The sequence below is a fragment of the Erythranthe guttata genome, chromosome 14, assembly GCF_056151865.1.
Source record: "Erythranthe guttata isolate IM_541 chromosome 14, IM_541, whole genome shotgun sequence".
NCBI lineage: Eukaryota > Viridiplantae > Streptophyta > Magnoliopsida > Lamiales > Phrymaceae > Erythranthe > Erythranthe guttata.
The window spans coordinates 25884990-25912950 of NC_142546.1; the positions used below are offsets into that span (position 1 = coordinate 25884990).

A 27961-nucleotide genomic window follows, 5' to 3' on the forward strand; every position below is an offset into this window, starting at 1 on the left:
TCGGAATGTTGGCAACGCACAAAGCATGAAATACTAAATTCACCAATATCAATGCTTAATAAGTTTCATGAAATACAAAATTATCCATACTAAACTCACCAATATCAATACTTAATAAGTTTCAACTTAATAAGAGAAATAAGTTTCAACTTAATATAAAAACGAGAAGAAGAAAAATAGAGAAAGCAAACACATAAAACTACTCCACAGATGGATAGTAACACCTTCCTTCAGCAGTACAAACGCTCTTCCGTATCCAAATCTCCAAACTCTAAGACAAAAGGAAACGAACTAAATCAAATTACAAACTACTAAAATTAGAATGTACTTCAAACATAACTAATAATCCATCAATAAGAGAAAGAAACGAACCACCATGCAAGACGGTCAATTTTCCTGCGTAGATGATTGATGACAGGAGCCACACACCTATCGACTTCCTTCCCTTGTTTCAGGAACACAAACGTGGGCACATCCTCAATTGTGTAGTCACAAGCAAGAGTCTGCACACAATTCAATTCAGCAAATATCAAATTTCCGAAAATGTTGGAACTAGCAAAAAAAGGTTGCAAAGTGTTACATAACTTCAGCTCATTAGCGTCGATCTTCAGGAATATAACATCGGTTCTCTTCTTTGCCATATTGGCTACGTAACATTGTTCTCCGGATGGCTTCATGAAATATGCCACTACCTGATCAAAAGAATTTGGTTACATGTGTCAAAATGAGAAACCGCAAGAAACAATTGTAATTAAATGAACATCATTTTCATAAATTTCTATACAACATTCGTATTGGGTTCAAGCAACAAAACCAAGAAAGATGTTAATCAAATCCATAAATAAGAAAAGCAAAACTCAAATCAATAGGTATACAATCTCATATATATAGCCATGATGATAAACAACTTCATCATTCGTAAACTCGAATCAATAAAATAGCCAGGGATACAAGCTATTATTAGAAAGCAAGAACTAGTTACCAGTTTCTTTGACTTGACACAGTTCCGGAAATGCTGCTTCCACTTGCCCATTGAGTGAATTTCGATCACTTTTCCATTTCCTAAACAAAGAAAACCATTTATGAATCTAAATTAATTCTTCCAAACTAACTTTTCAATTTTCAAATTATACTGAACTAGAAAGTATAGCACCAACCAACAACAAGTGAACAAAAATGCAAGAATCACAATAGAAATGGCAAAACGTACCCGTGGTTGGTGGATTAACAGGTCTTTCTTCCACATCTCCATTACGCTGCTGCACATAATTGTTCAGGAACTCATCACGGGTTATATCGGCGAAAATTGTGAGACCCGTTGTGTGAGTGGTTCTGGGATCCGAGTTATGCCGGTTCACACGTTCGCAGGTTTTTTCGAATAACTTATATCTGTACTCTTTTTCTTCATCACAAGAATATTTTTTACCATTTTTTGCACACCAGCTATCAAAAAGAGCGCGACTGCACTCATAAAGAGGGCGAGTGCAAAAAGGAAGACTATTAGTAACCCTATGATTCAATCCCATCGGCACCACCGGTTTCTTCAACACCAGACGATTGCAACCGCCGATCTTACTTAACGCCTTCTCCCCCGAATCAAATTTCAGTTTCGTACCAACAAAATAATTACAACAAAACAATCAGTAATTAATTAATTCCCACGCATTATTACTCACACACACACACACACACATATATATATATATATATATATACACTAAAAACCTTGAAAGAGGAAGCGAAGATGTTAGCCATGGCGTGCGGGAACCGACAGCGTGCCCTAGTTATGTTCTGGGTATATATTAATAGGACCCCTTCACGATTTTCTTTTACGTATTTTTTATTTTTATTTTTATTTTTCTATTTTCTCAATTCTTCCTTGCTACATATTTATTAAATGATCAATTTCATATTTTGGCAATTAAGTTAATATATCTTAGGGCAAATGGGTCCGTATCAATATATACATTTAAGGGTGTATTTTGCATGTATCTAAACTTGTTGAGGGTACGATGATCAATAGTTAGTTACTTTAGGGATTGAATTGGATATAAGAGAATAGTTGAAGGGTCAAGTGCTGAAACGCAAAAGATCCAATTACCTATATATACCCATTACCCAGAACTAGGGCTCCATCAACTTTCTCTAAACATCTCTCTACAGTTGTCGGTTCCCACACCCCATGGCTAACCCCTTCGCTTCCACGTTCAAGGTTTTTAAATTGTTCAGTTATATATATATATATATATATATATATGTGCGTGTGTGTGTGTGTGTGTTAACCCTCGCAATTACTAATTGTTTTTTTTTTCTTTCCGTAATTATTTGGTGGGAGAAGGCGTTGAGTAAGATCGTAGCTTCCAATCGTCCGTCGGTGAACCCGCCGCCGCCGATGGGGTTCGTTCATAGAGTTCCTTCTTGCACTCGCCCTTTTTACGGTCCATCAGCCACCGCAGGTATCCAATTAGTTCTAGGGTTAATAGTATTTTGCCACCAGTACTTTGCGCATTTTTTGCATTTTGCCACGAACGGGCACATCCAAACCCGTTATTTTGACTTATTTTGACTGACTGACGAATATGTGAATCTTGAGAAATATTATTAGTTTCCTAATTAGCCGATTCTTGTAATTTTGTTCACTTGTTGGTGCTATACTGTCTAGTTACCAAATTGAAAAGTTATTTTGGAGGAATTAAATTAGATTATTTAGTCGTTTTCTTTTTTTTTTAGGAGATGGGCGAGTGATTGAAATAAACTCCATTGGCAAGTGGAGGGAGTATTTCAAGAAGGGTGTGAAGTCAAACAAACTGGTAAGTACTAGAAATTGCTTTCTTATCATTATCATGGCATGTATCCCTGCTATATTCATGATTTGAGTTTTGCTTTGATTATTTGATTAACATCTTTCTTTGTAAGATGTTTTACGATTGACGATTCTACGGTACGAGTGTTTGATCAGGTAGTGGTAGAGTTCATGAAGCCATGGTGCAAAGTATGTTTATCGATTGCTCCCAAACTAGCCAAGATTGCAAAGAAGAGAAACGATGTTATATTCCTCCAGATCTATGCTCATGACCTTAAGTTATGTGACCCTTGCTTCAACATTTTCAATCAAAATTTGTAGATTGGTAATTTTGATTTGCTGAATTCAGTATTACTGTGTGCAGACTCTTGCTCGTGAATACTTAGTTGAGGATGTGCCCACGTTTTTTTTCCTGAAACAAGGGAAGGTAGTGGGTAGGTATGTTGGTAATTTGATCGATGATGTGGAGACGAGAATCAACCGAGATGGTGACGGTACCGGGCGAGGCTGTTGGATGTAGTTATATCTTTTGCTGGTGCGCGCTTCTCAGATCTTGATTGACGTGGCGCTCCGCTCGTGTTTAATAATTCTTTAACGATATATTACAAATGGAAAGTGACTGAGGGACTCTACTAAATAAGCTAGCTAACTAATCTAGTACTCCCAAGTAATTTACTTTCTATTTTATTCTTTTTTTCACACCAAGAAAATACATGAGTTTTTAAGATTACAATTTAGGGTGAAACAAATGAGAATGTATTTAAATAATTTTCTAGTATAGTACCCAAAAAGACCAAATCAAACCCAAACATTACTCATCTGGAATTCGTCCAAACACAACATCAAAAGCTCAATCAACATAAAATAAGCCAACAGTTGTATCTCTCTCTATATATATATATATACTGCACAACAATACATACAATAGGTCTAAGTAACATTATAAACATCACACCTTACATATTATTATCCATACTAAATTCACCATCTGAATACTACTTAATAAGTTTTGACTTAGCAAGCACCAAACGCTTCAGTCCAAGAAATGAGGCAGCACAAACTCTTCCACATCAAGATCCCCAAACTCCGAGGTAAAAGGAATATCAAACGAACCATAAGAAGCAGCAGCCACACCACCACTCTCTTGCACCATCCTTTCAGTACGAGGATGATAATAACAATACGCTGACATCATCTCAGCTGATGAACACACGGGCTCCTGAATTATCGGCTGGCTACCATACGGGCCCACGAACATGCTCCACGCTGGCAAACCTGGGTCCGCCTCTGCTGACATCATCATAGCCTGGCAGCTAGCAAACTGAGGGCCAGACGTTACACCGCCGAAAGGAGCAATACTTGTTGAAGCTCCTTTCGGATACACAGGCAGTGCTGGCTCCTCGACAGCTGGCGGGGTGGTCTCAGGGTGGACAGTTCTAATATCGTTGATGCTTGGCCTTTTGCCCTTCTTACTGCCTAACTTCAGACGTTTGAAGTATTTCTGAGCATGGCTTGCCACCTGGCTGTTTGTTTTGCCCGCCACACAGTTTCTTGCAATGCTCTTCCAATCACCTTTCCCGTACTTCTCCAACCCCTCGAGAAATTGCCTATAAACCAGATGCATGAAACAAATATGAAACTAGGCAGTTTATTCGGAACAATTGCAATCTGAGAAACAGATGGGAAAGTTCTATGTGCGCTCAAATTGAAGGATATATTATCTAATGAAACAGAGTATTGCATGCAACACATTGTCATTTGTACCATCGAGTACCACACATAATTGAACAATAGGGAATCAGTTGGAGAAAACCTGACAAAACCTGACAGGATATGGTTTTAAGCTGAATGATCAGAGCTGTATGAAGACGTTTTTTTTCCCCTTACACTTACTAGAATGCAAAATGGTCGTCTCAAATAGGGAATCCTATTTATTTAACACGAAAATGTGCAACGAACCTTTCAGAATTTTAGCCATCACACCATACCATAGAGAGAACACACATAATATCATCATAACAAGTACTTCAACGATATCAAACCAAATAAACAACAAGTACTACTAGAATGGCAATAGATAAAGAAAAAGTTGAACAGTTATTTTACCTATGTTGCTTTACCGACCAAGGAATACCCCGTTTCACACCTCTTCTCGGTGGTTTCTTACTCATTTGGGGAACACTGACGTTATTTGGGTACTTAGGCAGAGGTACATCGCCAGACTCAATTGCCACCACATCAGCACGTAAGTCTTCATAGTGAAGTTTTAAGTCTTCGATTGTTTTCCCGGGAACTGCCTCTGCAATCTTTTCCCACTGATTGGGGTCATCATGGTAAAGTGCAAGAGCATTCTCGAATGCCTTATCCTCCTCCCTAGTCCAGTACGAATTCCTAAATATTTTGTCCTCCTCCCAATACCAGGAGCTGCTGCTGACTGTCCAATCTGTATCCATTCTCGAGGCAACTGGGAAAGCTTCTGTGAATAGTGAAAACAGAGAATGATGACCTTTCTAAATATGAAATATCATGTTATAGGATGGAATCTCGGAACACGTCCTGTCTTATTAAAGAAAGTAGCAGCAAAATCTATTTTGTTGGGAATTTAATAACCGCTGAACCATGCAAATGTGAAAAGGGACTCTACAGTAATGCTTGCGAGAAACAGAATAAAACAAGAATGAATTACATATAGGGAGTTTCTTAGCTGGCTAGGTACAAAAGGAATTCACATAGTTCAAAACAAGTAAAAGGCCCTACAGGGTTAGATTTTTGCACAGTCATTATTAAGTTTATGAAAACAAACAAACAGAAACTTAATTGTTTAAAGTTAAAGAATCCGTTAAAGTAATAAAACAGCGTCCATACGGTAGTCCTGATTCAATCATATCCATAGGATGACGGAAGTGTTGCTAAATTAAACCCCTAAACAGTATTGCAACAATTTTTACACCTGAAAATGCCAAAAGATATAATTATTTCTAAGAAAAGCGCAGTCTTACCCATACTGCACACACGATTACTTCTATGCATGACCACTAACCACAGTTGGTAAACATAACTTCATATGCATAATTCAGGATGAAATAGTGTGCTTGATCATAAAAATATGCACCTGCTTGTTATGTAATTATGATAACAACTTTCATGATGCACTACCTCAATCATGCAATTAATGGCCATCCAACAGTAGCTAAAGTATTGAATAAGAAAATAAGTGATAAAAAACCTCATATTGATGGAGAAATTTCTTGGTCTCAGTTATAATTTGGCCAATTGAGTTATTAATTTAGATCAAATAAAAAATCAGGTATATTATAGGGGGGCTCTACACAGTGGGATGGCTAATACTGTCTTCGCCGCGACAAATATACACTAAACATTCTTTAGGAGGGGGCCCACGATACGATAATACTCGGAAATTAACAAATTTCTACATAAAAAAGTTGGAATTACGGCATCAAGCTACATCAATCACGCAGTTCTTTGGGGTTATTTCCCCTTTCGTTCTTACCTTCTTTGCCCTTGTATCGATTTCACCTTCACAAATCCACAATAATATGACATTCATTATCAATTACTAGATCTTCATTCTCTTCTATGGAATCCCATATACAGCCATATAGATCCTAAGACAATACAATTGTTTTATTACTAAAATAAGATCAATTTATGTAAATAATAGATTTACCTTGTAGTAACAATTAATTGCCGAAACTCTTCTTCTTGGCAAACGCAGCTAATAAAGGCACTTACCTCCAAATCCCTACCGAATACACTTCTTCTCTTAATATTTTTTTCTCTCAAGACGATTATCTACCCTGAAGAACCATACTATTTGTATAAACTTTATTTCTTGATAATTTTTTCCCCTAAGACGCTTTTTTTACTCTGAAGAACCATGCTATGTGTGTGTGTGTGTGTGTGTGTGTGTGTGTGTGTGTGTGTGTGTGTGTGTGTGTGTCCTGTGATTGTAATATAGGTGGTGTGGTGTGCATGCAAGCTTGCGCGTGTGCTTTACGAAATGGAGTGATCAAAGCACTCACTTTTCTGTGTGCATACATCATGGAGAAAATCACTTTTCCCCTGAATAGGCGGCCATGTGGTATCGTTCAACAGCCACCTGGCAATCTTAATCTATTTTTTATTCTTAGAATTCTTTAATGCGATAATTAAATTAGCAAAATCATACACAAATATGTATTTGTGTGAGTTGATTATGTGTGAGAGAGTGAATATATGAGTGTATGTGTGTGTGAGCACCATAAAGGCTTTGTGCGCGTGCAAGTGAAGATGGCGTGCATGCAAGGTTTTCCGCGAGCGTTACAATTTGCTGTAATTAATTTTTCCATCGCACTAGTCTTTGCCGTGTGCATAAATCACGGAGAAATTTACTTTTTTCTACTAAGTTGCCGTGCATTATTGCTCAGCGGCTACCTGGTGATTCACATAATCTGATATTTTTTTCCTTTAGTTCTTTATTAAAATGTTGATTGATTTACTTTAGCACGGGTATGATTACGTGGTGTTGATTCAATAAATTTAGGCAAACATTACATATATAAAACAGATTGCAGAGGATTCTAAAATGAAATCATATTTTCGCATGTAATGACACAACTCACACAATCATGAAGATGTCTAGAGATGCAGATTCTTTATTAAAATGTTGATTGATTTACTTTAGCACGTGCATGATTGCGTATGTTGATTCAATAAATTTAGGCAAACATTGCATATATAAAACAGGTTACTTGAAGTTCTTTACCAAATAAGAGGAGGATTCTAAAATGAAATCATGTTTTCACATGTAATGACACAACTCACACAATCTTGACAATGTCTAGAGATGCAGACCTTTGTCATTTTAGATAATAAGCATCAATCAATCATAATCTTATGGCGGTAGTTACTTAAATTTTACATATATATATATATATATATATATATATATATATATATATATATATATGGAAGAAAAAATATTACGAGCATTGTTGCCTAAAAATTTATAATTTAGAATAGTTGAAAGAACTGAAGGAGTTATACTTTCAGAAGGCAAAATAAAATACCCTGATCACATGCTTACTGGCATTACATACACTGTAGAAACAGAGGGGGGCCTAAACTATGCCTGCAAATAATTTAGATATGAATTTATGAAGATTTTACTGTTATATGTCACTAGATGCTTTATTTACATGCATTGGATATTTATTCAATTTGTGTAATCATGTGCATACGTAGATAATTTGGATATAACTCCTCCCCAGTGTCCTTGTCTACTTGTTTATTCTAATGGTTAATTGGTTATGCATTCTAATCTTTGATCACTATATCACTACTAATTCTTCTACTACTTGCACCACTACTTTCTTAAAAGGCCCCCTTTCTCTCTACTGAAGTTCCATTTCAATTGGAAGGGCATGATTCTCACTCTCGACAGGTTGAAATCTCGACATCCTAAATTCTTGAACAGCATTATAAATCACATAGGTCTGAAATGGACAAACAACTACGAGAGCACAGCAAATTCGTATTGCTTCTATTCTCTCAATATCATTAATACAGTCAAGTATAAGGGGCAAGATGAACAGTGAACGCCCAACTTGATAAATCTCAATAGAGAATGTATTCACAAAGAAAGGAATCACCAATCCATATAAGAACTTTATTCGGGCATTTTGTCGAACAGATAGAATGCAAGGTAACACATACTCAAAAACCTAGAATTAACGATTTCATACAAAAGTAGATGATACCTTATGAGGAAAGACGCAGCCATCCCGTCGCCGCAGACACACCGGCTGCTTCCTCTGCCGCAACCGTGACGGTGGCCGGAGTTTGGACATGGTGCCGATTGTTTGACGGAAAATGTGGAGTGCGCAGATAAGCATGTGGATTTCCAGATATTGCGATTTGGGTATTTGATTTAGTTTGTAGTCTGCCATGCGAATCACTCACGAAGTTCTCCCTCCCCATGCCATATTTCTCGTTCTCAATTGCTGATAATTTTTTATTTTTTTTTTTGAAATTATATATTTATGTTGGAGATTTTTTATTTTGTATATTTGGGGTGAATTGCATTTTGCACCCCATAATTAACGCTAATTGGCGCTTTGCACCCTAATATTTTAAATTGGCAAAATCCACCCTCAAATTATATTTCTCATGGCACAATGCACCCCACATCAATTCCTTATAAAATTTTAACCCAAAAATCAAAGTCGCTAACCAAAATCAAAATCGAAAGTCGTGCTTTATTAAAAAAATAAGGAAATCGTTAACAACTTTTATTACAAACAAAAACGCTATGACAGATTTACAGAGTCATTGTTGCTAAATTAACTAATCAGATTCATCTGATTTTTTAGCTGCAGCGGCAACAGCAGTTTCCTTTCCCTGCAATTTAAATTCACAAGCTTAGTAATGAAATTTAGCTATCATAAATTATAACTAAATTATTACTTATAACTCTATAGTTTATGATTTTTCGATTTTTCATTTTTCGACAACATGCGTATGATTTTTCGACTGTCGCTATGTTATGGTTGTGGCCCAAGTGTGTCTTGGGCCTATAGCCCAATTTCCCATTACACACACACTTGTCTATTAGGAAAGGCCCAAACCAGAATAAATCTAGAAGGCTTAAATCTGAACCGTTGGTTCTGGTGTGATCTCAGCCGTTCATTCTAGTTGACCTTTCCTCTCCCTTGTACCCCCTTTCCCGTTTTGTGCCCTAGACAATCTCTGTTCTCTCCTTTGGTCCCCCTCTGCTTTTTTCTTCTTTTGCTCCAGCAACCATGGGCCATCCGCCGCCGTCCTTGGTCGTGCTTGTCCCAGTGGTTGTCTCTTCAACGGCTCCATTTGACTGGAGTCACTATTTAATGCGGAGAGATGTGTGGCAGAGGGTAAGACCTAGACCGAAACCCTAATTTCAAACACCTTGCCTTCTTCTTCTGTGAGTTGGGGTCTGTGGTGAGTGGGTGAGGAGCTGAGTGCTTCTTCTTCGTGGTCTTACTGATAATCTGGGTGGTTAGAGGGGGTTTGAGTGCAGAGAGAGGGATTGGTTCTGAGTATGGTGCAATCCTAGACTGTGTGTGTGTAACAGTGGATACCTTTGTGGATCTGTGTGTGTGAATTGGTTTGGAAGACTGAGCTGTCTTCAATTTCATACTTCTGTTTATACATTCATATTTATTTATCTTGTGATGTTATTTTACTAACATCCTTTTTGAGTTTTCTTTTGTAAGCTTTCTTCTGGTAGATTCCTTACAGTGGTATCAAGAGCTTGGTTGCTCGAAGATCTGCTTGAAGAAGGCTTACAGAACCTAACTGGGTTCTGATAAGGTAAGTCACTCTGAAACCCTAGTTTTTCGTTTCCTGGTTTATTCCTGTGGAAGTTGGGAGCCCTGTGTGGCATTGAGTTGGCCCTGTGTGGCGTGGAGGCCCTGTGTGGCACTACTTGGCCCTGTATGGCAGATGTGCTCATACTTGATTTATTTTCCAGCTCTCTATGTGGTTTATTTTTCCGCAATTATTCCTACTGTTAGTGTAGCTTAGGATTGCTCTCAGCAAACCCTTTCTTGTCCGGACCACCTAGTGTCGCAGGAATCTGGAAAGGGGGGGGCAATCTGATTATCTATTGTGTTACTCTGTGATTCTGTGTGATTCTGTGTGATTCTGTGTGATTCCTTGTGATTCTGTGCCTTTCATCTGTGTGAATCATGAATGCATATCCTGTTGCTCCTTTTGATGGGAGAGGTGACTTTTCTATATGGCAACAGAAAATGAAAGGTGTTTTAGTTCAGCAAAAATGTTTTAAAGCTATTACTCTAAACTATGAAGATACCACACCTGCTGCTAAGAAAGCTGAATTTGATGAACTTGCTTACTCCTTGATGATCTTGAATTTGAGTGATTCTGTGATTAGAAAATTAGGAAAGCAAGATGATGCTAAAGCTTTATGGGAAAAACTGCAAGATCTGTACACTGAAACCTCTTTGCCCTCTAAAATGTTTTTACTTGAAAAGTTTTTCAGATTTAAACTGGATTTGAGTAAAAATATAGATGAGAATCTGGATATTTTTACAAAGCTAGTTCAGGACATTAAATTAACTGGAGATAAAAATATTGATGATTATACTCCTATTGTGCTTTTAAATGCAATTCCTGACACTTATAGTGATGTAAAATCTGCTATTAAGTATGGTAGAGATCAGGTTACTCTTGACACTGTCATAAATGGTTTGAAAAGCAAAGAACTGGATTTAAAAACCAATAAGGGTCACAAATCTTTTGGTGATGTTAACTTTGTGAAAGGAAAGCCTAAATTCAAGTTTCAACACAAGGCCTCTTCCAGTAATAACAACCAAAATCAGTTTTTTCAAAAACCTAAAAAGGGCAAAGAGTGGAGTAAGAACAAGATCAAAGGCAGAAAATGCTATAACTGTGGTAAACCTGGTCATTATGCAAATGAATGTACTGAACCTAAAAAGGATAAGAATAATGAACAGGCTAATGTTGTTGTTGACAATCTAGGTGATGTTTTCATGATTGGTGAGTCTGTGCATGACTGTGTGAACTCTGTGATTTCATCTCTATGTGATAATGATTGGATCTTTGATTCTGCATGCACACACCACATGACACCTAATAGACACCTATTTACATCTTATGTGGAACTAAAAAATGGCAATGTGTCTATGGCTGATAGCAGTGGGGTAAATGTGGTTGGTTTAGGAACTATTATCCTTAAGTTTGAATCTGGTTTTGAACTTATGCTTAAAAATGTGAGACATGTTCCTAATTTGAGTAGTAATTTGCTTTCTGTGGCTGTTCTTGAGGATAGTGGTCTGCATGGTAGTTGGGGAAATGGTTGCCAAAATATTATGAAAGGTGATCAATTTGTGTTTAAAGCTGTTAGAATGCAAAATTTGTATGTGTGTTCTGCTGAACCCTTGTTGCATGCTAATTCTGTTAAACATGATCATTCTAGTCTTTGGCATAGGAGGTTAGGTCACATAAGTGCTAAAGGGCTTGAGCTTTTGCATAAAAACAATTATCTTGATAATGACTGTGTGTCTGATCTGCCCATATGTGACTCATGCATTTTAGGAAAACAGACTAAGGTCCAATTTCATGTGTCTCCTTTCCCTAACTCTTCAAAATGCACTGATATCCTTGAATATATACATGCTGATGTGTGGGGCCCTGCCCCTGTTCCTAGTCATGGTGGTAATAGATACTTTCTCTCTGTGGTTGATGATTTTTCCAGAAAAGTGTTTGTTTTCTTGCTGAAAAATAAATCTGATGTGTTTCAAAGATTTAAAGCATGGAAAGTTTTAATTGAAAATCAAACTGGGAAGAAAATTAAAACCTTGAGAACTGACAATGGAACTGAGTTTTGTAATGCTGAATTTGATGATATGTGTGTTGAATCTGGCATAAAGAGGCATAAAACTGTTGCTTACACCCCTCAGCAAAATGGTGTTGTTGAGAGGATGAATAGGACATTACTTGATAGAGTTAGGTCCATGTTAAATTCATCTGGCTTGTCTAAAATGTTTTGGGGTGAAGCTATTTTAACTGCTGCATATGTGATCAATAGATCACCTTCTGTGCCTCTATGTGGTGAATTACCTGAAACTAAGTGGTCTGGTATTCCTGTTAGTTTGTCTAATCTTAGAGTATTTGGTTGCTCTGCATTTGTGCACCAGAAACATGATAAACTTGATCCCAGGTCTGTTAAATGTGTTTTCTTGGGTTATCCAGAGGGGGTTAAGGGTTATAGGTGCTGGCTTAAGGGGGAACAGGGGTTTAAAACTGTGATAAGTAGAAATGTGATATTCAATGAGAATGAGTTTCCTTGTCTGTCTGTTATTTCTTCTGAGTCTACATCTGCTGAGGTGGAGACTTCCCCTGTTATACCTGCTCAACATGAAACTATATCTGATTCTGATAGTGAAACTGATAATAATGTGCCTGAAAATGATGTGTTTGATCAAAATGTTGATACTAATGTGCCTGATGTGGAAAATCTTGGTGATTACCAACTTGCTAGGGACAGAAGTAGAAGAAACATCATTAGGCCTCATCATTTAGATTATTATCAGCTTGCATCTTATGTGTTTCATGTCTTTGAGTCTCTGGATGGTAAAGAACCTAAGTCTTATAGGGAAGCCCTTAAATCTAATGAATCTGTGTCTTGGTTGAATGCTATGAATGAAGAAATTGAATCTTTGCATGTTAACCATACTTGGACTCTTGTGCCAAAACCAGCTGAATGCTCATTAGTTGACTGTAAATGGCTGTTTAAAGTTAAACATGAATCTGATTCACTTAGATATAAGGCTAGGCTAGTGGCTAAGGGGTTCACCCAAAAAGAAGGAATTGATTATACTGAAATATTTGCTCCTGTTGTGAAATTTACTACTGTGAGAATAATGCTTGCCTTAATTGCTCAATTTGATTGGGAATTAAAACAAATGGATGTGAAAACTGCATTTCTCCATGGTGAATTAGATAAGCAAATATACATGAAACAGCCTGAAGGTTTTCTTGATGTGAAACATCCTGATTATGTGTGTTTATTGAAAAAATCTTTGTATGGTCTTAAGCAGTCCCCTAGACAGTGGAATAAAAGATTTGATGCATGCATGAAATCCTTAAATTTTTTGAGAAGTTCTTATGATCCATGCTTGTATTTCAAACACTCTGCCAAAATTCCTGTCTTCTTGCTCCTTTATGTGGATGATATGCTTCTGACCAGCCCTTGTATTAAAACAATCAATTATGTCATTAAATGTCTTAGTGATGAATTTGACATGAAATTGCTTGGAAATGCTAAAAGAATACTTGGCATGGACATAATCAGAGATAGAAAAGGCTGTTCATTGTTCCTTAATCAATCTTCTTACACTGAAAAAATCCTTGAGAAATTTTCTATGCAATCTGCAAAACCTGTATCTGTTCATCTTGCTGCCCATTTTGTGTTAAGTAGGGAACAGTCTCCCAAGACTGAACCTGAAATGTCTTAGATGAAAAATGTGCCTTATGCAAATGCTATAGGGTCTGTTATGTACTTAATGGTCAGCACAAGACCAGATATTGCTTACTCTGTGAGTTATTTGAGTAGGTATATGTCTAATCCAGGTTTGCCTCATTGGGAGGCTCTTAAGTGGTTGCTTAGGTATTTGAAAGGTTCTGTTAAACTTGGTTTGCTGTTTTCTAAGTGTAAAACTGAGAGTGAACTCTGTGGGTATGTGGACTCTAACTTTGCAAATTGTAGAGATAGCAGAAAATCATCTACTTCTTATGTGTTTACTTTGAATGGTTCCTGTGTAAGCTGGAAATCTCAGCTTCAAAGCATTGTGGCTCTGTCTACTACTGAGGCAGAATATGTAGCCACAACTGAGGCTTTCAAAGAAGCTATCTGGCTTAAAGGCCTGCTGATTGAAATTGGTTTTTACAGGAACAAAGTGGTAGTGTTTTCTGACAGTCAGTCTGGTATACAATTGTGCAAAAACCCTGTCTTCCATGATAGAACTAAGCATATTGAGATTAAATTTCACTTTATTAGAGGAATTGTGGAAGAGGGGATTATTGACCTTGAAAAAATCCCCTCAGAGTTCAACCCTGCTGATATGGGTACTAAGTGCTTACCAGTTGAGAAATTTCGTTCTTGTTTGAAAAACTTGAACCTAATTTCCCAAGATTAAAATGCTGTGTGCTATTTTTTCTACAGTCTGTGTGACTGACTATGTGCTGTCTGTGTGACTGAATGTGTGCATGTTTTTCTTTGTGAACTACAATGTGTTGTGTCTATGTGACAACCTCTTCTGATTGTCTATGTGAAATCAGAAAGATATGCTAGTACTACTTTGTGTTTTACATGTATATCAAAAACAGCAATGATGACTTCCAATAAACCATAAAATTCACTAATGATACACTTTGGTCCAAGGTGGAGATTTGTTATGGTTGTGGCCCAAGTGTGTCTTGGGCCTATAGCCCAATTTCCCATTACACACACACTTGTCTATTAGGAAAGGCCCAAACCAGAATAAATCTAGAAGGCTTAAATCTGAACCGTTGGTTCTGGTGTGATCTCAGCCGTTCATTCTAGTTGACCTTTCCTCTCCCTTGTACCCCCTTTCCCGTTTTGTGCCCTAGACAATCTCTGTTCTCTCCTTTGGTCCCCCTCTGTTTTTTTCTTCTTTTGCTCCAGCAACCATGGGCCATCCGCCGCCGTCCTTGGCCGTGCTTGTCCCAGTGGTTGTCTCTTCAACGGCTCCATTTGACTGGAGTCACTATTTAATGCGGAGAGATGTGTGGCAGAGGGTAAGACCTAGACCGAAACCCTAATTTCAAACACCTTGCCTTCTTCTTCTGTGAGTTGGGGTCTGTGGTGAGTGGGTGAGGAGCTGAGTGCTTCTTCTTCGTGGTCTTACTGATAATCTGGGTGGTTAGAGGGGGTTTGAGTGCAGAGAGAGGGATTGGTTCTGAGTATGGTGCAATCCTAGACTGTGTGTGTGTGTAACAGTGGATACCTTTGTGGATCTGTGTGTGTGAATTGGTTTGGAAGACTGAGCTGTCTTCAATTTCATACTTCTGTTTATACATTCATATTTATTTATCTTGTGATGTTATTTTACTAACATCTTTTTTGAGTTTTCTTTTGTAAGCTTTCTTCTGGTAGATTCCTTACACGCTATATGATATTTAGTGACTACTATTTGGATGGGAAAATCATTGATTAAATAACTTTATCAATACGCGACGAAGATATTAATATGCAACGAATATTCATCAACGAATGCGACAAATTCGATCGGAATTAATGTTACCGCGTTGAAATTATTCAAACGAGTACGTACTTACCGCGCGCGCGCGCCGAATTATTTTGAAAATGGTTTTTTCGCGCGTATAAAATATTTTATATATTCAACATAAAAATTATAAAACAAGATTTGGGATTATATATTTTCCAATTTTATTTAGAATCATTGAAATTAATGATACATTTTTATATATCGATTGACAATCGACAGTTTTTGTAGGAAAATAATGAAAATCGAAAGGTGATGAAGATCGATCTGCGAATCTTTTTATCAAGATCTGCACACACACACACACACACACACACACACACACATATATATATATATATATATATATATATATATATATATATATATATATATATATATATATATATATATATATATATATTACCCCCAAGAAAAATTCTAGTGGCCTCCTCAGGGGAATGAGTGTTAATTATCTGAAGAGCTGCCTCCTGTTAACATAAAAATAAATAAATTAATGTCTAACGTACATACATGCATTATACATATATAGATTCATCAACTAATTAATGATAACCACCATATATATATACACACACACAGGCCCGTTCCTAGGAATTCGGGGGCCCAAGGCGAACTATGTAGATCTTGGAAACGGGGGCCCCTAGCAACAGCAACATTGTCTTTTTTTTTTTTTGTTCGAAGTAAAATAACAGAGTAGGTTAAAAATCTTGGGGGTACGGGGGCATCGCCCCCGATTTCTTTTAGAGGTGTTGAATTTAAGTTTTACACAAAATTTATATTTTCTTATGAGGATTTTTGTGAAATTTTATTGATTGAATGATGCTTAATGATTTGGTTATTGTATTTTAGATACAAATTGAAGAATTGAGAGTCTAGAGGATGGAACGGTAAAGAACATGCAAGAAGGGACGACAACCAACAGCATACCAAAAATAGAACTGAGACGGCCGTCTGGAGATTTCGGCTGATTCTCCGACGGCCCTCCCAAAAGGAAAAAAATCAAATAGAAGGTTGAGATGGTTGTCTGAGAAAATGAACTAAATTTCGGACGGCTGTCCGAAGTTCTTCGACTGCGCATTATAGGAATTTTAATTGCACAAGGAAACTCCTATATAACCAAGTCTTAATTACACCTATATAAGATAACCTCAATTAAGAAAATCTAGATGCAATCTTAGAACAACAAGAACGAGATAACGGAGAATCGAAGACAAAGACTTGACGAAACTTCATTATAGTTCTTCTTTTATTTCTCTTTTTTAATATATATTATCAATAAATACTAATGTATAAGGACTATTTTTCTAAAATCGGGGGCCCCTAAAATTCATAAAAAATTGGGGGCCCGAGGCGACCGCCTTTCTCGTCTTCCCTCAGAACCGGGCCTGCACACACACACAGACCCTAAAGAAGGCAAGCTCAGCTTCGGTCAAAGTTTTCGGTTCTTCGATTGAAATGCTTCTTTCAAGCTTTGGAGGGGCGGCTGATGATTTGTTATCGCCCATTTTCTCACTGTATAATATATATCTATGTATATATATACAGTATTTGTGATAGGTAGCTATATAGTATAATAATATACTGTAATAATTAGTTGAGTGTGTAGTGTGTGTGGCTGTGTGGGTTTGGGTGATAGAGAAAAAAATGGGGAAGAAGAAGGGTTGACGTGTCAAGAGATGGAAGAGTTGTTACGCATGTCAACCTGCATGGAGAGTTTTAGGGTTTGGACAATGTTTTTTTCTAACACCTATATATGCTAGCTGTTTTATATATTTTATATATATATATTATTCTCTTCACCTTACAAATTGTCCCCTTTCTTCTACTCTGTTTGTCTGTCTGTGTCTTTGTGTGTCTGTGTGTGCGTGGGGGTTGGGTGAGAGGGGGAAGGGGGGTGGGGTGGGTGAGAGCTAGGGGGTGTTTTCTGAAACCTCAAATCTTCCATTGCAAACAAGAATACAAGTTGACTTGTAAGCATATTTGTTTTCCATTAAAAATAATAATTAAGGTGTATCATATATATATATATATATATATATATATATATATATATATATATATATATATATATATATATATATATATATATATATATATACACACACACATAAATTAAGGGGTGTATTTGGATGAGAAAATTTGAGTGAGGACTGGATTTAATAATACATCAAACAAGCTCAATTATATCTCATTTTGTGTGCATTAATTTCAATTTTTTTCCTATTTGAAGTTATCTTAAATTATTTTTATTTTGGATTCATTTCAAATCATTCAATCATTTTAAATCATATTATTATATATATATATATATGAATTTTTGTTTTCAATAATTGAATAATAATCTGATTAGAGAAAAATAAAAAGAAAAGAAATTCATAATTAGGTTTACAACTAATTACAACGTGTTAATGCCTCTACTGCTCGGATCAGACACTTCTAGAAGATGAAGAGTCACCGTATCAGACATATGGACACTCGGAAATCCTCGGACATGGCTCGGACACTCGTGTCAGGCAGTGTCGTAATTTTATGAAAAGTATGACACATGTGTCAGGCAATGTCCGTAATTTTAAAAAAGTTGGGACACGGCTCTTATGTTTTAAGAAAAATCCCTAATAAAAAAATACGCGTTTTCTTTTCTCTGTGATGCAAAAGTAGTCCAAAACTCTAGCGGCGACGGCGACTGTGAACACGAACAACGAGGGCGAGCGGTTCTCTTATGCGATTCGGCAACTTGTAAATATTTTTTCACAATTTATAAATGCACCCCTATATTTTTATAATTTATAAACATACCGGCCCCTGTATTTTAATATTTACGCTTATCCCACGTATCCGTATCCTAGTTTATCAGAAATGCCGTATCGCCGTGTAGCGTATCCATGTCTGTGCATCATAGGTTAATGCTTGTACGAAAATCGTAATCAACAAACTAATACGGGCTTATTCCCGTAACGACCAATAAAGTGGGCCAACCCGAAACATATATTTTGGACTTTTATATGGGCCTTACCCGATTCCATATAAGTGACAGGTGGTCAATAATATTTTCTATCTAAATATTAATGTTATAAACTCTTGTTGAAAATAATTATTCAAAATTATATAAAAAAAAATATAATTTTCTTTTTTTAATAATAAATTTCTTGGAATAAAAATGTATAATATTTTCTTTTTTTAATTTTCTCATTAGAGGGCCAACTAATTCCTAGTACACGAGGTCATACATTCACATGTGTCCGAGCTCAGTTGCTTCAAAAACAATCAACCAATGAAATCGCTGAATTATTGGAAGAAATAATAATAAAATAAAAATAAAAATAAAAGTTATGCGTACTAATAAAAGACGTAGCCTATTATGGTGTACGAGAGTACAGATAACCGGACCTCAAATGCGGCTAAAACCAACTGTCATCAGAGCCAAGTAGCTTTTCACGCCGTTATCTCTTTTAGTTTGCAACTTGAACTAAAATATGAGGCCTTTTGACAAAGTGCACCTTCAAAAATTTAAAGCAATACTATTTCACCCCACATTGATATTAATTTTGCAAATTGCACCCTGTATCATAAAAAAAACCCACAAATGTGAAAAAAATATAAAAAAACATAAAAATCAATAAATTATCTGATTATTTCTAAATTTGTCCATCCAAACGTTTATAATGGTTATTTATATTTTATTTTCTAATATATATCTTCTAAAATTATTATTTGTCATAACTTAATTAAAAAAGATAAGTCCAAAGGAAAAAAAATACTTGTGCCATTTGGAAGTTTAAATAATTTGTGTTTAATACTATAAAAAAAAAAGATTTTGATGGTATGATTTCTTATATATATAGATATTAGATAGTATTATCATCTCCTGAAATGACTTCATACTTAAATTAATTTTACGAAGTACAGGTAGAAAAATGATATCACAATTTTGAACTTTCGATATACAATTTTTGAGATTTTTGCTTATTTATTTAGTTAATTTACATTTTAATTTTTCATGAATTGGGTGCAAGTCGTCAAATTAAGTTAAATCTAAGGGCAAAATATGTCAATTATAATTTTATAGGGTGAACTCCGACAATATCCCCACGTGAGGGTGCAGAATACAATTTAGCCGTTTTCCTTCTCCCTTATCGTAACGGTTTTGATCTTTCCGTCAAATCGCAGTAGCACGTGACCAGTGCCACGTATGGCACTCCGTCAATATATACACTAATACACATGACATGGCCCATCATCATGTCAATGTGCGTTTGCTTTTCTGCATGGTGGACAAACATGCACATACATGGATATATATGAATGACTTAATTACATGCGTGCTGCATATATATATATATATATATATATATATATATACTGTACTTACTTTTTTTTGATAATTTATATATTGTACTTACTTATATCTAGCTAGGGTTTTCTCGGAGTGCCAAAAAGTGGCAATATCAAATCACTATTATACCCTCCAATTTTACCCACTTTAAAATGTCATGTTCTCATGTTTATATGTAATTTACACGCATAAAGTATACTTTATGTAATACTTATCCCATTTAAGCACAATTTAATTTGTATATTAATTTCAATACCTTAAAATTTTCTCTTTTATTAAAAGGAATAATTAAATTATACAACTAAAAATATGTTTTGCAAAATGTAATATCTTAATATTTAAAAAATATTATCTAGCTTTGGGTACACATTTAATAAATAACATCTAATTGTTGTTGGACCAATTAATCGAATGTATTCATGTCAATAAATTTCACTAATAATAATCTTAAGTATTTAAATTTATTTTAATTCATTAATTTCTTAAAATATATTTTCATTCATTAGTATACAATATATATTACTTTTAAATATTTATCCAATAATTTAATTTTAGTTACTTTTCAATTTTTATGTTTCAATAATTATTAGATTATTATGTTTCTTATGTCAATTTTAAATAATATAAAATAATTAATGTTGAGCGGGTAAGTGTTACAAATGATATTTTAAGGGGGTAAATATTACATATGCGCTATACTTTAGGGATGAAAGTGTATTTAACCATTATTATATAGATCAATTATTAAAATTAGATAAATATTTTATAACTTAGCAAAATTAGTTTATTATCAATAAAATGTTAGGTAAATATAGAAATTAAATGGATGTTCAACTTTATTTTATTTTATTTTATTATATAGTGTATATTAATTTATCTTATGCTTATAAAAATAATCTAGTGGCATTTCAGTAGATAAACCCCAACTAAGTGACCAGAAGACGTACACATTAGATAAATATCCAATCTAATTATAATTCAATAATAATTAAACATACATAAAAACATGACCCATACATAGTAGATTACATACATACATAGATACATATATACATATCATACATAGGTCAGAGAAGAATTGACTTAATGAGAGAGGAGAGAATGAAATGAGGAGAAATTTCAATCCGATCTAATGGATTTTTGACGTCCGCAATAAAACCCCTCCAATACTAATCACACATTCTCTCTCTACTCTGTTCATCTTCTCTCTCTAAAAAGTGAGCTCAATAAAACTGTTTTTCTCTCTCTAATTGTTTTTTTTTTTTGAGAAAAGATTTTGAGAAGACTTTTTGACAGCTATCTATACATACACACTTCCAAGTATATATCTATATCTATATATACACTTCCGGCGCTGTTGAATTTGGGGTTTTCGTGAAGGGCAGTGAATTTCATTAATTTTGTGCTTAAAAGAGTAAAAGATACTTGAAGAATGTAATAACTTTGAACTAAGAGTACGAAGATTTTAACAGATTGATGAGTTGAAATCTCAGTTTGGTAACTTTCCGCTCTTCACTTCAGGAGGATATTTTGCTTAATTTACATTTTTATCTTTTGTCAATTTTGATTTTTTACACACACTTGTGTGTGTATTTTTGTCTGTGCGTATTCGTGTTATGTATTCTACTTGTAGAGTGCGTATGTGCTGTTTAGAGTCCGTTGAAGTTTGGAGCCCTAGAGAATATGTTGTCATTCTGGCTTTGGATCGAGTGTTTTTGTCTATTCTCACGAGATTTAGGGTTTGATCGAGTTACTTTGTTTGAGCCTTTTGTTTTGTTGTATTTTTTTCTTTCTCGTTTACTTGCGAAGTTTATTTTCCGAATAAAGTTTGAAATTTGTACTTGTCTTTTGGTTCCTAAAAATTTTGGTTTCTATGAAGCCTTGTGTTACCAGATTTTTGCTTTAGTTACTCATCCTTTTCTTATATTGAAGAAAATTATGACTTGAAATTGCTTGTTTCATGCAGGGATTGACAGAAGAGCTGGTGAACGATAGCAACTTGTATAGACGACACACAAAATATAGGATGGTAGCGCAGAAAGCTATCTTTCTTGATTTCAGAGTTGTCGATTTTAAAGTTCAATTTTGCAACACACACACCCACACTCTCATGCGTGAGGTTTACGAATTTTTTGTTGTTGTCCACAATAAACATTTCAAAAATTCTAAAATTGGTTGTTGGCTTTCTGTGTAACATAACTCAAATTGTATCCATTTTGTTTAGGGTGGTAGTCATCTTCACACTTCAGAGGTGAAGTTTGATGATTTCATGTTATTTAGATTGTAATTAGTAGTGCATTAGGAGAGTGTTATCAATCAGCTAGGCTCTTTTGATCCAGCAAAAACATGGTGCCACAAGGGCATCCTACTCCACTCGGTGGAGCTCAATCGGTTCCGTCTTCTTTGTTGAGATCAAATTCTGGGTTATTGGGTGGACAAGGTGGTGGGATGCCTTCGCAGAATGCATTTCCATCTTTGGTGTCACAGCGCAATCAGTTTAATAATGGGAATATACTGGGGAATATTCCCAACGTATCGTCTTTGCTTCATCAGTCATATGGAAACGGTGTTCCAACTTCTGATCTCGCTGGTCCAGGGAGCTCCCAGCTGGGGCATGTAGATGGTGGATCGGAGTCTGGTCCTAGAAATGGAATGGGATTCAATGCTCCTTCGTCTTCGTATATGTCCCCGTCTATCACAGCCAATGCAAACGGTCAAGTACAAGGGCAACAGCAATTTTCGAATCCTTCTGGCAGCCAGATGTTGACGGAACAACAACAAGCTCAACAACTCGATCTGCAGAGTTTTCAACATAATCAGCAGCAGTTGCAGCAGTTTTCTGTTCCCAGCAATTCCCAACAACAACAGCAGCAGTTCCAAGGAATACGGCCTGGTTTAGGAGGGGGTGCTGGACCTGTCAAGATGGAGCCCCAAACGACGAACGAGCAAACACCACAACAATTGCAAGCTTTGAGGAATCTTGGTCCCGTGAAAATGGAACCGCAACAACTACAAAGTATGAGAAGTTTAGGTCCCGTAAAAATGGAACCTCAGCACTCGGACGCCTCTTTATTTTTGCATCAGCAGCAACAACAACAACAACAACAACAGCTCCTCATGTCCAGACAATCCTCACAGGCAGCTGCTGCGCAGCAGATTTTGCATCAACAGAGGCTTATGCAAATGCAACATCAGCAACAACAGCAGCAGCAGCTTCTGAAAAGTATGCCTCAGCAAAGATCCCCGTTACAACCACAGTTTCAACCGCAGAATTTGCCTATTAGGTCACCTGTGAAACCAGTCTACGAGCCTGGTATGTGTGCCCGAAGGCTGACACATTACATGTATCAGCAACAACACAGACCTGAAGTAAGACGCTGCTCTCAAGTTAGTTGTACAGTTTTTAAAAGAAGGAGAAGTGTGAAGGCTTCTGTAGAAAGGCTTATGGTTTCTTAATTAATGCAAGCACGTTGTTTTGTTGTAGGATAACAATATTGAGTTCTGGAGGAAATTTGTGGCTGAATATTTTGCACCCAATGCCAAGAAAAAATGGTGCGTGTCAATGTATGGGAGTGGTCGTCAAACTACAGGAGTATTCCCTCAGGTTGGTTCGGTTCAATTACAGACCCAATACATAATTTAACAAGGAGTACTTTGGTCCGGTTTATGGCATCATTGGTACTTTGACAATATGATTAGTTTTTATACTTCACAGAAATCTGATAACTCAGGGGCTCAGATTTTATTTTCAAAATAAAGTACAAAACGCCATTGCAAGTTTTTGGCATCGAGATTATTATTAAATCTATTAATGTCTGAAGTCTGGTACATGCAGGATGTTTGGCACTGTGAAATTTGCAATCGCAAGCCTGGCCGCGGATTTGGTGTGTTTCTATTCTTGACTTCGCAATATTCCCTGTCAATCTTTTCCTGTTTCATCTGCATGGCGATTTGCTCACTTATTTGTTGCTCTGATGTGATGGTTTCACATGCTCTTGCTCTAGTATCCGTTTTTTAATATCACTCCAAAATGTTGGTTCCATCTTCCTACCTACACCCCGAAACTCTCACAAGAAAAATGTTAATATTTGGGGAGGAATATATATAAACTGAATATATGGGGGACCTGACACTAGGTTTTTGTTTCTGTTAGAGGCAACTGTTGAAGTTCTGCCGAGACTCTTCAAGATAAAATATGAAAGTGGAACCTTGGAAGAATTACTTTATGTTGATATGCCCCGAGAGTATCAGAATTCATCCGGGCAAATTGTTCTGGACTATGCAAAGGCGATACAAGAGAGTGTGTTCGAGCAACTTCGTGTTGTTCGTGATGGTCAGCTTCGAATTGTATTCTCTCCTGATCTGAAGGTTACACTGGCTAACAGTTATGCTTTTTCTTGTTTTCAACTTCTAGAGCTGCTATATACTTACTTTTATCCGTTTATGAATTAATTTGCCAGATATGCTCATGGGAGTTTTGCGCTCGACGGCATGAAGAACTTATTCCAAGAAGATTACTAATTCCTCAGGTTAATAATTTTTTCTAAAACCAATTCACACTTTGTACTATGACTCATTTGGTTGGAATAAGCAGGGAGAGTATGTGCTGCCATTAACATGGTCGGGTTCTTTTTTCATTTCTTTGATATGAACTGCAGATTAGCCAACTTGGCACTGCTGCCCAAAAATACCAGGCTGCTACCCAGAATGCATCACCCAGTCTTTCTGTCTCCGAGCTACAAAACAATTGCAATATGTGAGATAGTGTTACTTTCCTCCTTGATGGATCTTGATTTTCCTTTGTACAATGCTTATCTGTTTAGTGATGTAGTCCATGTTTTGTCAAATTGAATGTTCAGTCTTACTTATAAGGTATTTTGTTGATTAGATTGTATTACATCGATGTGAATCATGACAGCTCTAGGTTTTAATTCTTGAAACATCATAAATTTTAAAGCTTAATCTGCCCGGCCCTGCTAAATTGTCCCAGAGAAGTGGCTTACATGATTGTTAAGGTTGCTGATTTTTGCTTCGAAAAGTCATTTCATTTAATTCTCTCTCCCGATGAATGAAGTTGTAGAGAGTCATATAGTATGTGCCTGTATATTGGACAGTGATATTGCATTGATCAGTTAGTCATCCAAGAAGAGGAGTGCGTGTGGTTATTAGGGAATTATAAGCTGGTATACTTTGGGAAAAAATCCCTTTTCTTTTGTACTGTGAATTTGAGTTATTATTACTTTTATGCTTGATAGCTTTTAGTAATTGTTAGAGAAGTCCATGTAAGAGAAGACAACTGGACTGTGAACAATAAAATGTCATCAATGGGTTAACGGTCCAACATGCTTTTCTCAGTTCCGGATACAAAATGCTCTTTACATTTATGGAGTAATATTTGACATGCTTGCTACTCTATTTTTTTCCCTACTACTCATAATCTCACGCCTTTGGGAGTTCTCTTTGGTGTTTCATCCACGAGGACTAAACCACACATTGTGTTATTTTGAAGTTACTTTTATGGTGTATAGGATTTACTTGTCTTGATCACTTGACGTACTATAATAAGGCTCTTTGGATCACATACCTGCGATTTTGCTTTCTCAGGTTTGTTGCCTCTGCTCGTCAGTTGGCCAAAGCCTTGGAAGTTCCACTGGTAAATGATTTGGGATACACAAAGAGATATGTTCGATGCTTGCAGGTAAAATGCATTTTCTTGTCCTAGACAACTCGTGTTTCAGCAATTGGAAATTATGGTCGAGTTCAGCTATCATGTATCGAAAACAATATGTACAATTGGAGTAACATGTCTGTATGCATAATTGATGAATAGCATGAAAGATAATTAGCCACTGTTGACATTGCAGATATCAGAAGTGGTGAATAGCATGAAAGATCTTATCGATTACAGCCGTGAAACTGGTGCAGGTCCTATGGGTAAGAGCTCTCTCTCTCTTCCCCCCCTCGTTTCTCTGCATGTATCAAGGGCATCTGCAGTCAGGATAAGATGTGTTGTACATCCTTCCAACTGTCTGCAACTATTGCTTTCTTGATCCATATTCAGTTTCCTGAAATCTACTGAATTTGTCTCAGTTATCTGACTACTATTGGTCTTTGATTTGTTTCCGTGGCACTATTGCATGTGCAAGATTTTCTCAAATGTAATCAGTGTTATTGTTAATTTGTCTTTCCAGAGAGTCTGGCGAAGTTTCCTCGAAGAACAAACCCTTCACCTTCATTTCAACAAGGTCAACCTCAACAACCCGAGGGTCAACTACAGCAGCAGCAGCGAGCCATGGCTCAAAACCCACACAATGATAATACAGTCCAGGCTGCAGCCATGCAACTTGCTTCTTCGAACGGCACATCGAGTGTTAACACTACAAACTCAGCGCCCACAACTTCATCTAACAGCACTATAGCTGGACTTCTTCATCAAAACTCAATGAGTTCCAGACAGCAAAATCCGTCTTACCTAGGTAATAATAACATTCAGATGCCATCTCCTGGTTCTTCAAGTGCCAACCCCCAGACTCAGCCCCCTCCATCCCCCTTCCAATCCCCAACACCATCCTCATCTAATAACAATCCGCAACCAACTTCACATGCCAGTTTACAACAGCCTGCTCTCTCTGGAGATGCAGATGCAAATGATTCACAAAGCTCCGTCCAGAAAATTATACACGATATGATGATGTCATCTCAGCTTGGTGGTGGTGGTGGTGGTATGATGGGCATAATGGGCAGTGATGTGAAAAACGTAAACGGTATCAATGGTGGGAATATTCTCGTTGGAACAGGAGTGGGTAACGGTAACCACCAAGGTATGGGTGTTTCAGGGTTTGGGAGTATGGGCAACGGGCTACCCCAATCAGCTATGGTGAACGGGATTAGATCGGCACTTGGCAATAATTCTATGTCTATGAATGGGAGGGTAGGTATGCAAATGACACGAGAACAGAGTATGAATATGAATTCGCAACAGCAGGATATTGGTAATCAACTGCTCAACGGTCTTGGTGCAGTTAATGGCTTTAATAACCTTCAGTTCGATTGGAAGGGATCTCCGTAATAGCGTTTTTTTTAATTATCATTTGTGGTGTTTGGCCTTTTTAAGTGAAATTAGCTGTTTGTGCAGCGTAGAAAAATCCAGGAATTCCCTGTGTGGCTGGGAAAAAAGTTGGAAGTGCATATAACGAGAAGAACAACAAATAAATCGTTTGCCAGCTCGAAGCCCCTTTGTTGTACTATAATGTGAAAAAACCATACAGTGGAGGTTTTCTTGCAAGTGTTCGAAAATAACCTTAACTTGAACATGAACTGGATTGCAAGTCGCGACAGCAAAGCATGTATGGAGCGTGAGTGACGTGGCGCTCGGGAATATCTGACATGTCTGTATACTCTTCGGGTTTCTCCTCCATGTGGCTCCCCCCTGCTTCAGCTTTTTTCCCCCAATATGGGAGTGTATATAGTTTGGATTTGCCTTTTTTTTTTTAAGCTAAGTTTATTGTAGAATTTCTAACAGCTTATCAGGACTTCTGTTTACCAATGTTTGATACCTATAATCTTTTAGTAGTTGCAGGAATTCACTTTCTAAATGTTTTTTAGTCAGTTTCCCCCCCCCCCTACCCCTCCTGGAAAAGTAAAGAAAAAAAAGAATGAAATACTCTATAGTCTATACTGTGGAGTGTGAAGTGTGAACTGATGTTGCTTCTTCTAAATTGAAAATAAATAAATAAAAAGATGCCAAAAACTGAAAAAGTAGAATTAGGTGGGCCAAAGTTGCAATAATTGATTTCTTGTTAATTTAGTGCTAGATATGGAATACAAGGAATAACAAAGTCTTCAAGTAATCTCCATTACTAAATTTTACACACACATATATATTAAAGACTTCTGATTTTGCCTTCGTACTTAGAGTAATGTGATTCATTTGATTGTGATGGCAAGAAACTGACAAAATAAAAAAAAAAACCATTCACATATATCACATTCATT

The 27961-nt window shown here is 36.5% G+C and overlaps 4 protein-coding genes and 1 pseudogene across 8 annotated transcripts; 3 read left to right on the forward strand and 2 right to left on the reverse strand.

Annotated features, from left to right (window-relative positions):
- Positions 1–26: 26 nt before the first annotated feature.
- Positions 27–1963, reverse strand: LOC105972953 (uncharacterized). 2 transcript variants are annotated; one of them, XM_012997936.2, is made up of 6 exons: positions 1726–1963; positions 1211–1583; positions 983–1062; positions 585–692; positions 373–503; positions 27–271 (listed from the first exon to the last, which is right to left on the reverse strand). In XM_012997936.2, coding segments are annotated over exons 1-6 (723 nt in total). In that variant the 5' UTR covers positions 1756–1963; the 3' UTR covers positions 27–270. The 2 variants fall into 2 exon arrangements, with proteins under 2 accessions (XP_012853390.2, XP_088669103.1); XM_088812977.1 differs by having other exon boundaries at positions 27–291.
- Positions 1964–2090: 127 nt separating this feature from the next.
- Positions 2091–3571, forward strand: LOC105972954 (thioredoxin H-type 1). Of its 2 annotated transcripts, none has more exons than XM_088813750.1 (5): positions 2091–2212; positions 2339–2456; positions 2731–2810; positions 2960–3080; positions 3166–3571. In XM_088813750.1, exons 1-5 carry the CDS (start codon positions 2183–2185, stop codon positions 3321–3323), a joined length of 507 nt encoding a protein of 168 aa, XP_088669876.1. In that variant the 5' UTR covers positions 2091–2182; the 3' UTR covers positions 3324–3571. The 2 variants fall into 2 exon arrangements, with proteins under 2 accessions (XP_088669876.1, XP_088669877.1); XM_088813751.1 differs by having other exon boundaries at positions 2734–2810.
- Positions 3572–3594: 23 nt separating this feature from the next.
- On the reverse strand, positions 3595–8813 carry LOC105972952 (transcription factor DIVARICATA). 2 transcript variants are annotated; one of them, XM_012997934.2, is made up of 3 exons: positions 8563–8813; positions 4910–5279; positions 3595–4410 (listed from the first exon to the last, which is right to left on the reverse strand). In XM_012997934.2, the coding sequence occupies exons 2-3, from the start codon at positions 5254–5256 to the stop codon at positions 3837–3839; spliced, it is 921 nt and encodes a 306-aa protein (XP_012853388.2). In that variant the 5' UTR covers positions 5257–5279; positions 8563–8813; the 3' UTR covers positions 3595–3836. The 2 variants fall into 2 exon arrangements, with proteins under 2 accessions (XP_012853388.2, XP_088669875.1); XM_088813749.1 differs by lacking the exon at positions 8563–8813 and adding an exon at positions 6492–6748.
- Positions 8814–13839: 5026 nt separating this feature from the next.
- Positions 13840–14578, forward strand: LOC148765537 (secreted RxLR effector protein 161 pseudogene; annotated as a pseudogene).
- A 6435-nt stretch (positions 14579–21013) lies between these two features.
- Positions 21014–27561, forward strand: SEU (SEUSS transcriptional co-regulator). 2 transcript variants are annotated; one of them, XM_088813480.1, is made up of 10 exons: positions 21014–21183; positions 21933–23335; positions 23451–23570; positions 23802–23850; positions 24120–24334; positions 24427–24495; positions 24625–24722; positions 25571–25664; positions 25831–25900; positions 26158–27561. In XM_088813480.1, the coding sequence occupies exons 2-10, from the start codon at positions 22313–22315 to the stop codon at positions 27033–27035; spliced, it is 2616 nt and encodes an 871-aa protein (XP_088669606.1). In that variant the 5' UTR covers positions 21014–21183; positions 21933–22312; the 3' UTR covers positions 27036–27561. The 2 variants fall into 2 exon arrangements, with proteins under 2 accessions (XP_088669606.1, XP_012853392.2); XM_012997938.2 differs by having other exon boundaries at positions 21025–21463.
- Positions 27562–27961: the final 400 nt, after the last annotated feature.

What these genes read in the sequence shown, in the direction of transcription:
- LOC105972953 (XM_088812977.1), bottom strand. Translation starts at nt 1,755, where the DNA reads ATGGCTAACATCTTCGCTTCCTCTTTCAAG. An exon ending in TGTTAATCCACCAACCACGG is followed by an intron (nt 1,063 to 1,210) that starts GTACGTTTTGCC and finishes TTCTTTGTTTAG; the next exon opens with GAAATGGAAAAGTGATCGAA. An exon ending in TCGACGCTAATGAGCTGAAG is followed by an intron (nt 504 to 584) that starts TTATGTAACACT and finishes AATTGTGTGCAG; the next exon opens with ACTCTTGCTTGTGACTACAC.
- LOC105972954 (XM_088813750.1), top strand. Translation starts at nt 2,183, where the DNA reads ATGGCTAACCCCTTCGCTTCCACGTTCAAG. An exon ending in CGGTCCATCAGCCACCGCAG is followed by an intron (nt 2,457 to 2,730) that starts GTATCCAATTAG and finishes TTTTTTTTTTAG; the next exon opens with GAGATGGGCGAGTGATTGAA. An exon ending in GATCTATGCTCATGACCTTA is followed by an intron (nt 3,081 to 3,165) that starts AGTTATGTGACC and finishes ATTACTGTGTGC; the next exon opens with AGACTCTTGCTCGTGAATAC.
- LOC105972952 (XM_012997934.2), bottom strand. Translation starts at nt 5,256, where the DNA reads ATGGATACAGATTGGACAGTCAGCAGCAGCTCCTGGTATTGGGAGGAG. An exon ending in TGGTCGGTAAAGCAACATAG is followed by an intron (nt 4,411 to 4,909) that starts GTAAAATAACTG and finishes TCTGGTTTATAG; the next exon opens with GCAATTTCTCGAGGGGTTGG.
- SEU (XM_088813480.1), top strand. Translation starts at nt 22,313, where the DNA reads ATGGTGCCACAAGGGCATCCTACTCCACTCGGTGGAGCTCAATCGGTT. An exon ending in AGCAACAACACAGACCTGAA is followed by an intron (nt 23,336 to 23,450) that starts GTAAGACGCTGC and finishes GTTTTGTTGTAG; the next exon opens with GATAACAATATTGAGTTCTG. An exon ending in AACTGGTGCAGGTCCTATGG is followed by an intron (nt 25,901 to 26,157) that starts GTAAGAGCTCTC and finishes TTGTCTTTCCAG; the next exon opens with AGAGTCTGGCGAAGTTTCCT.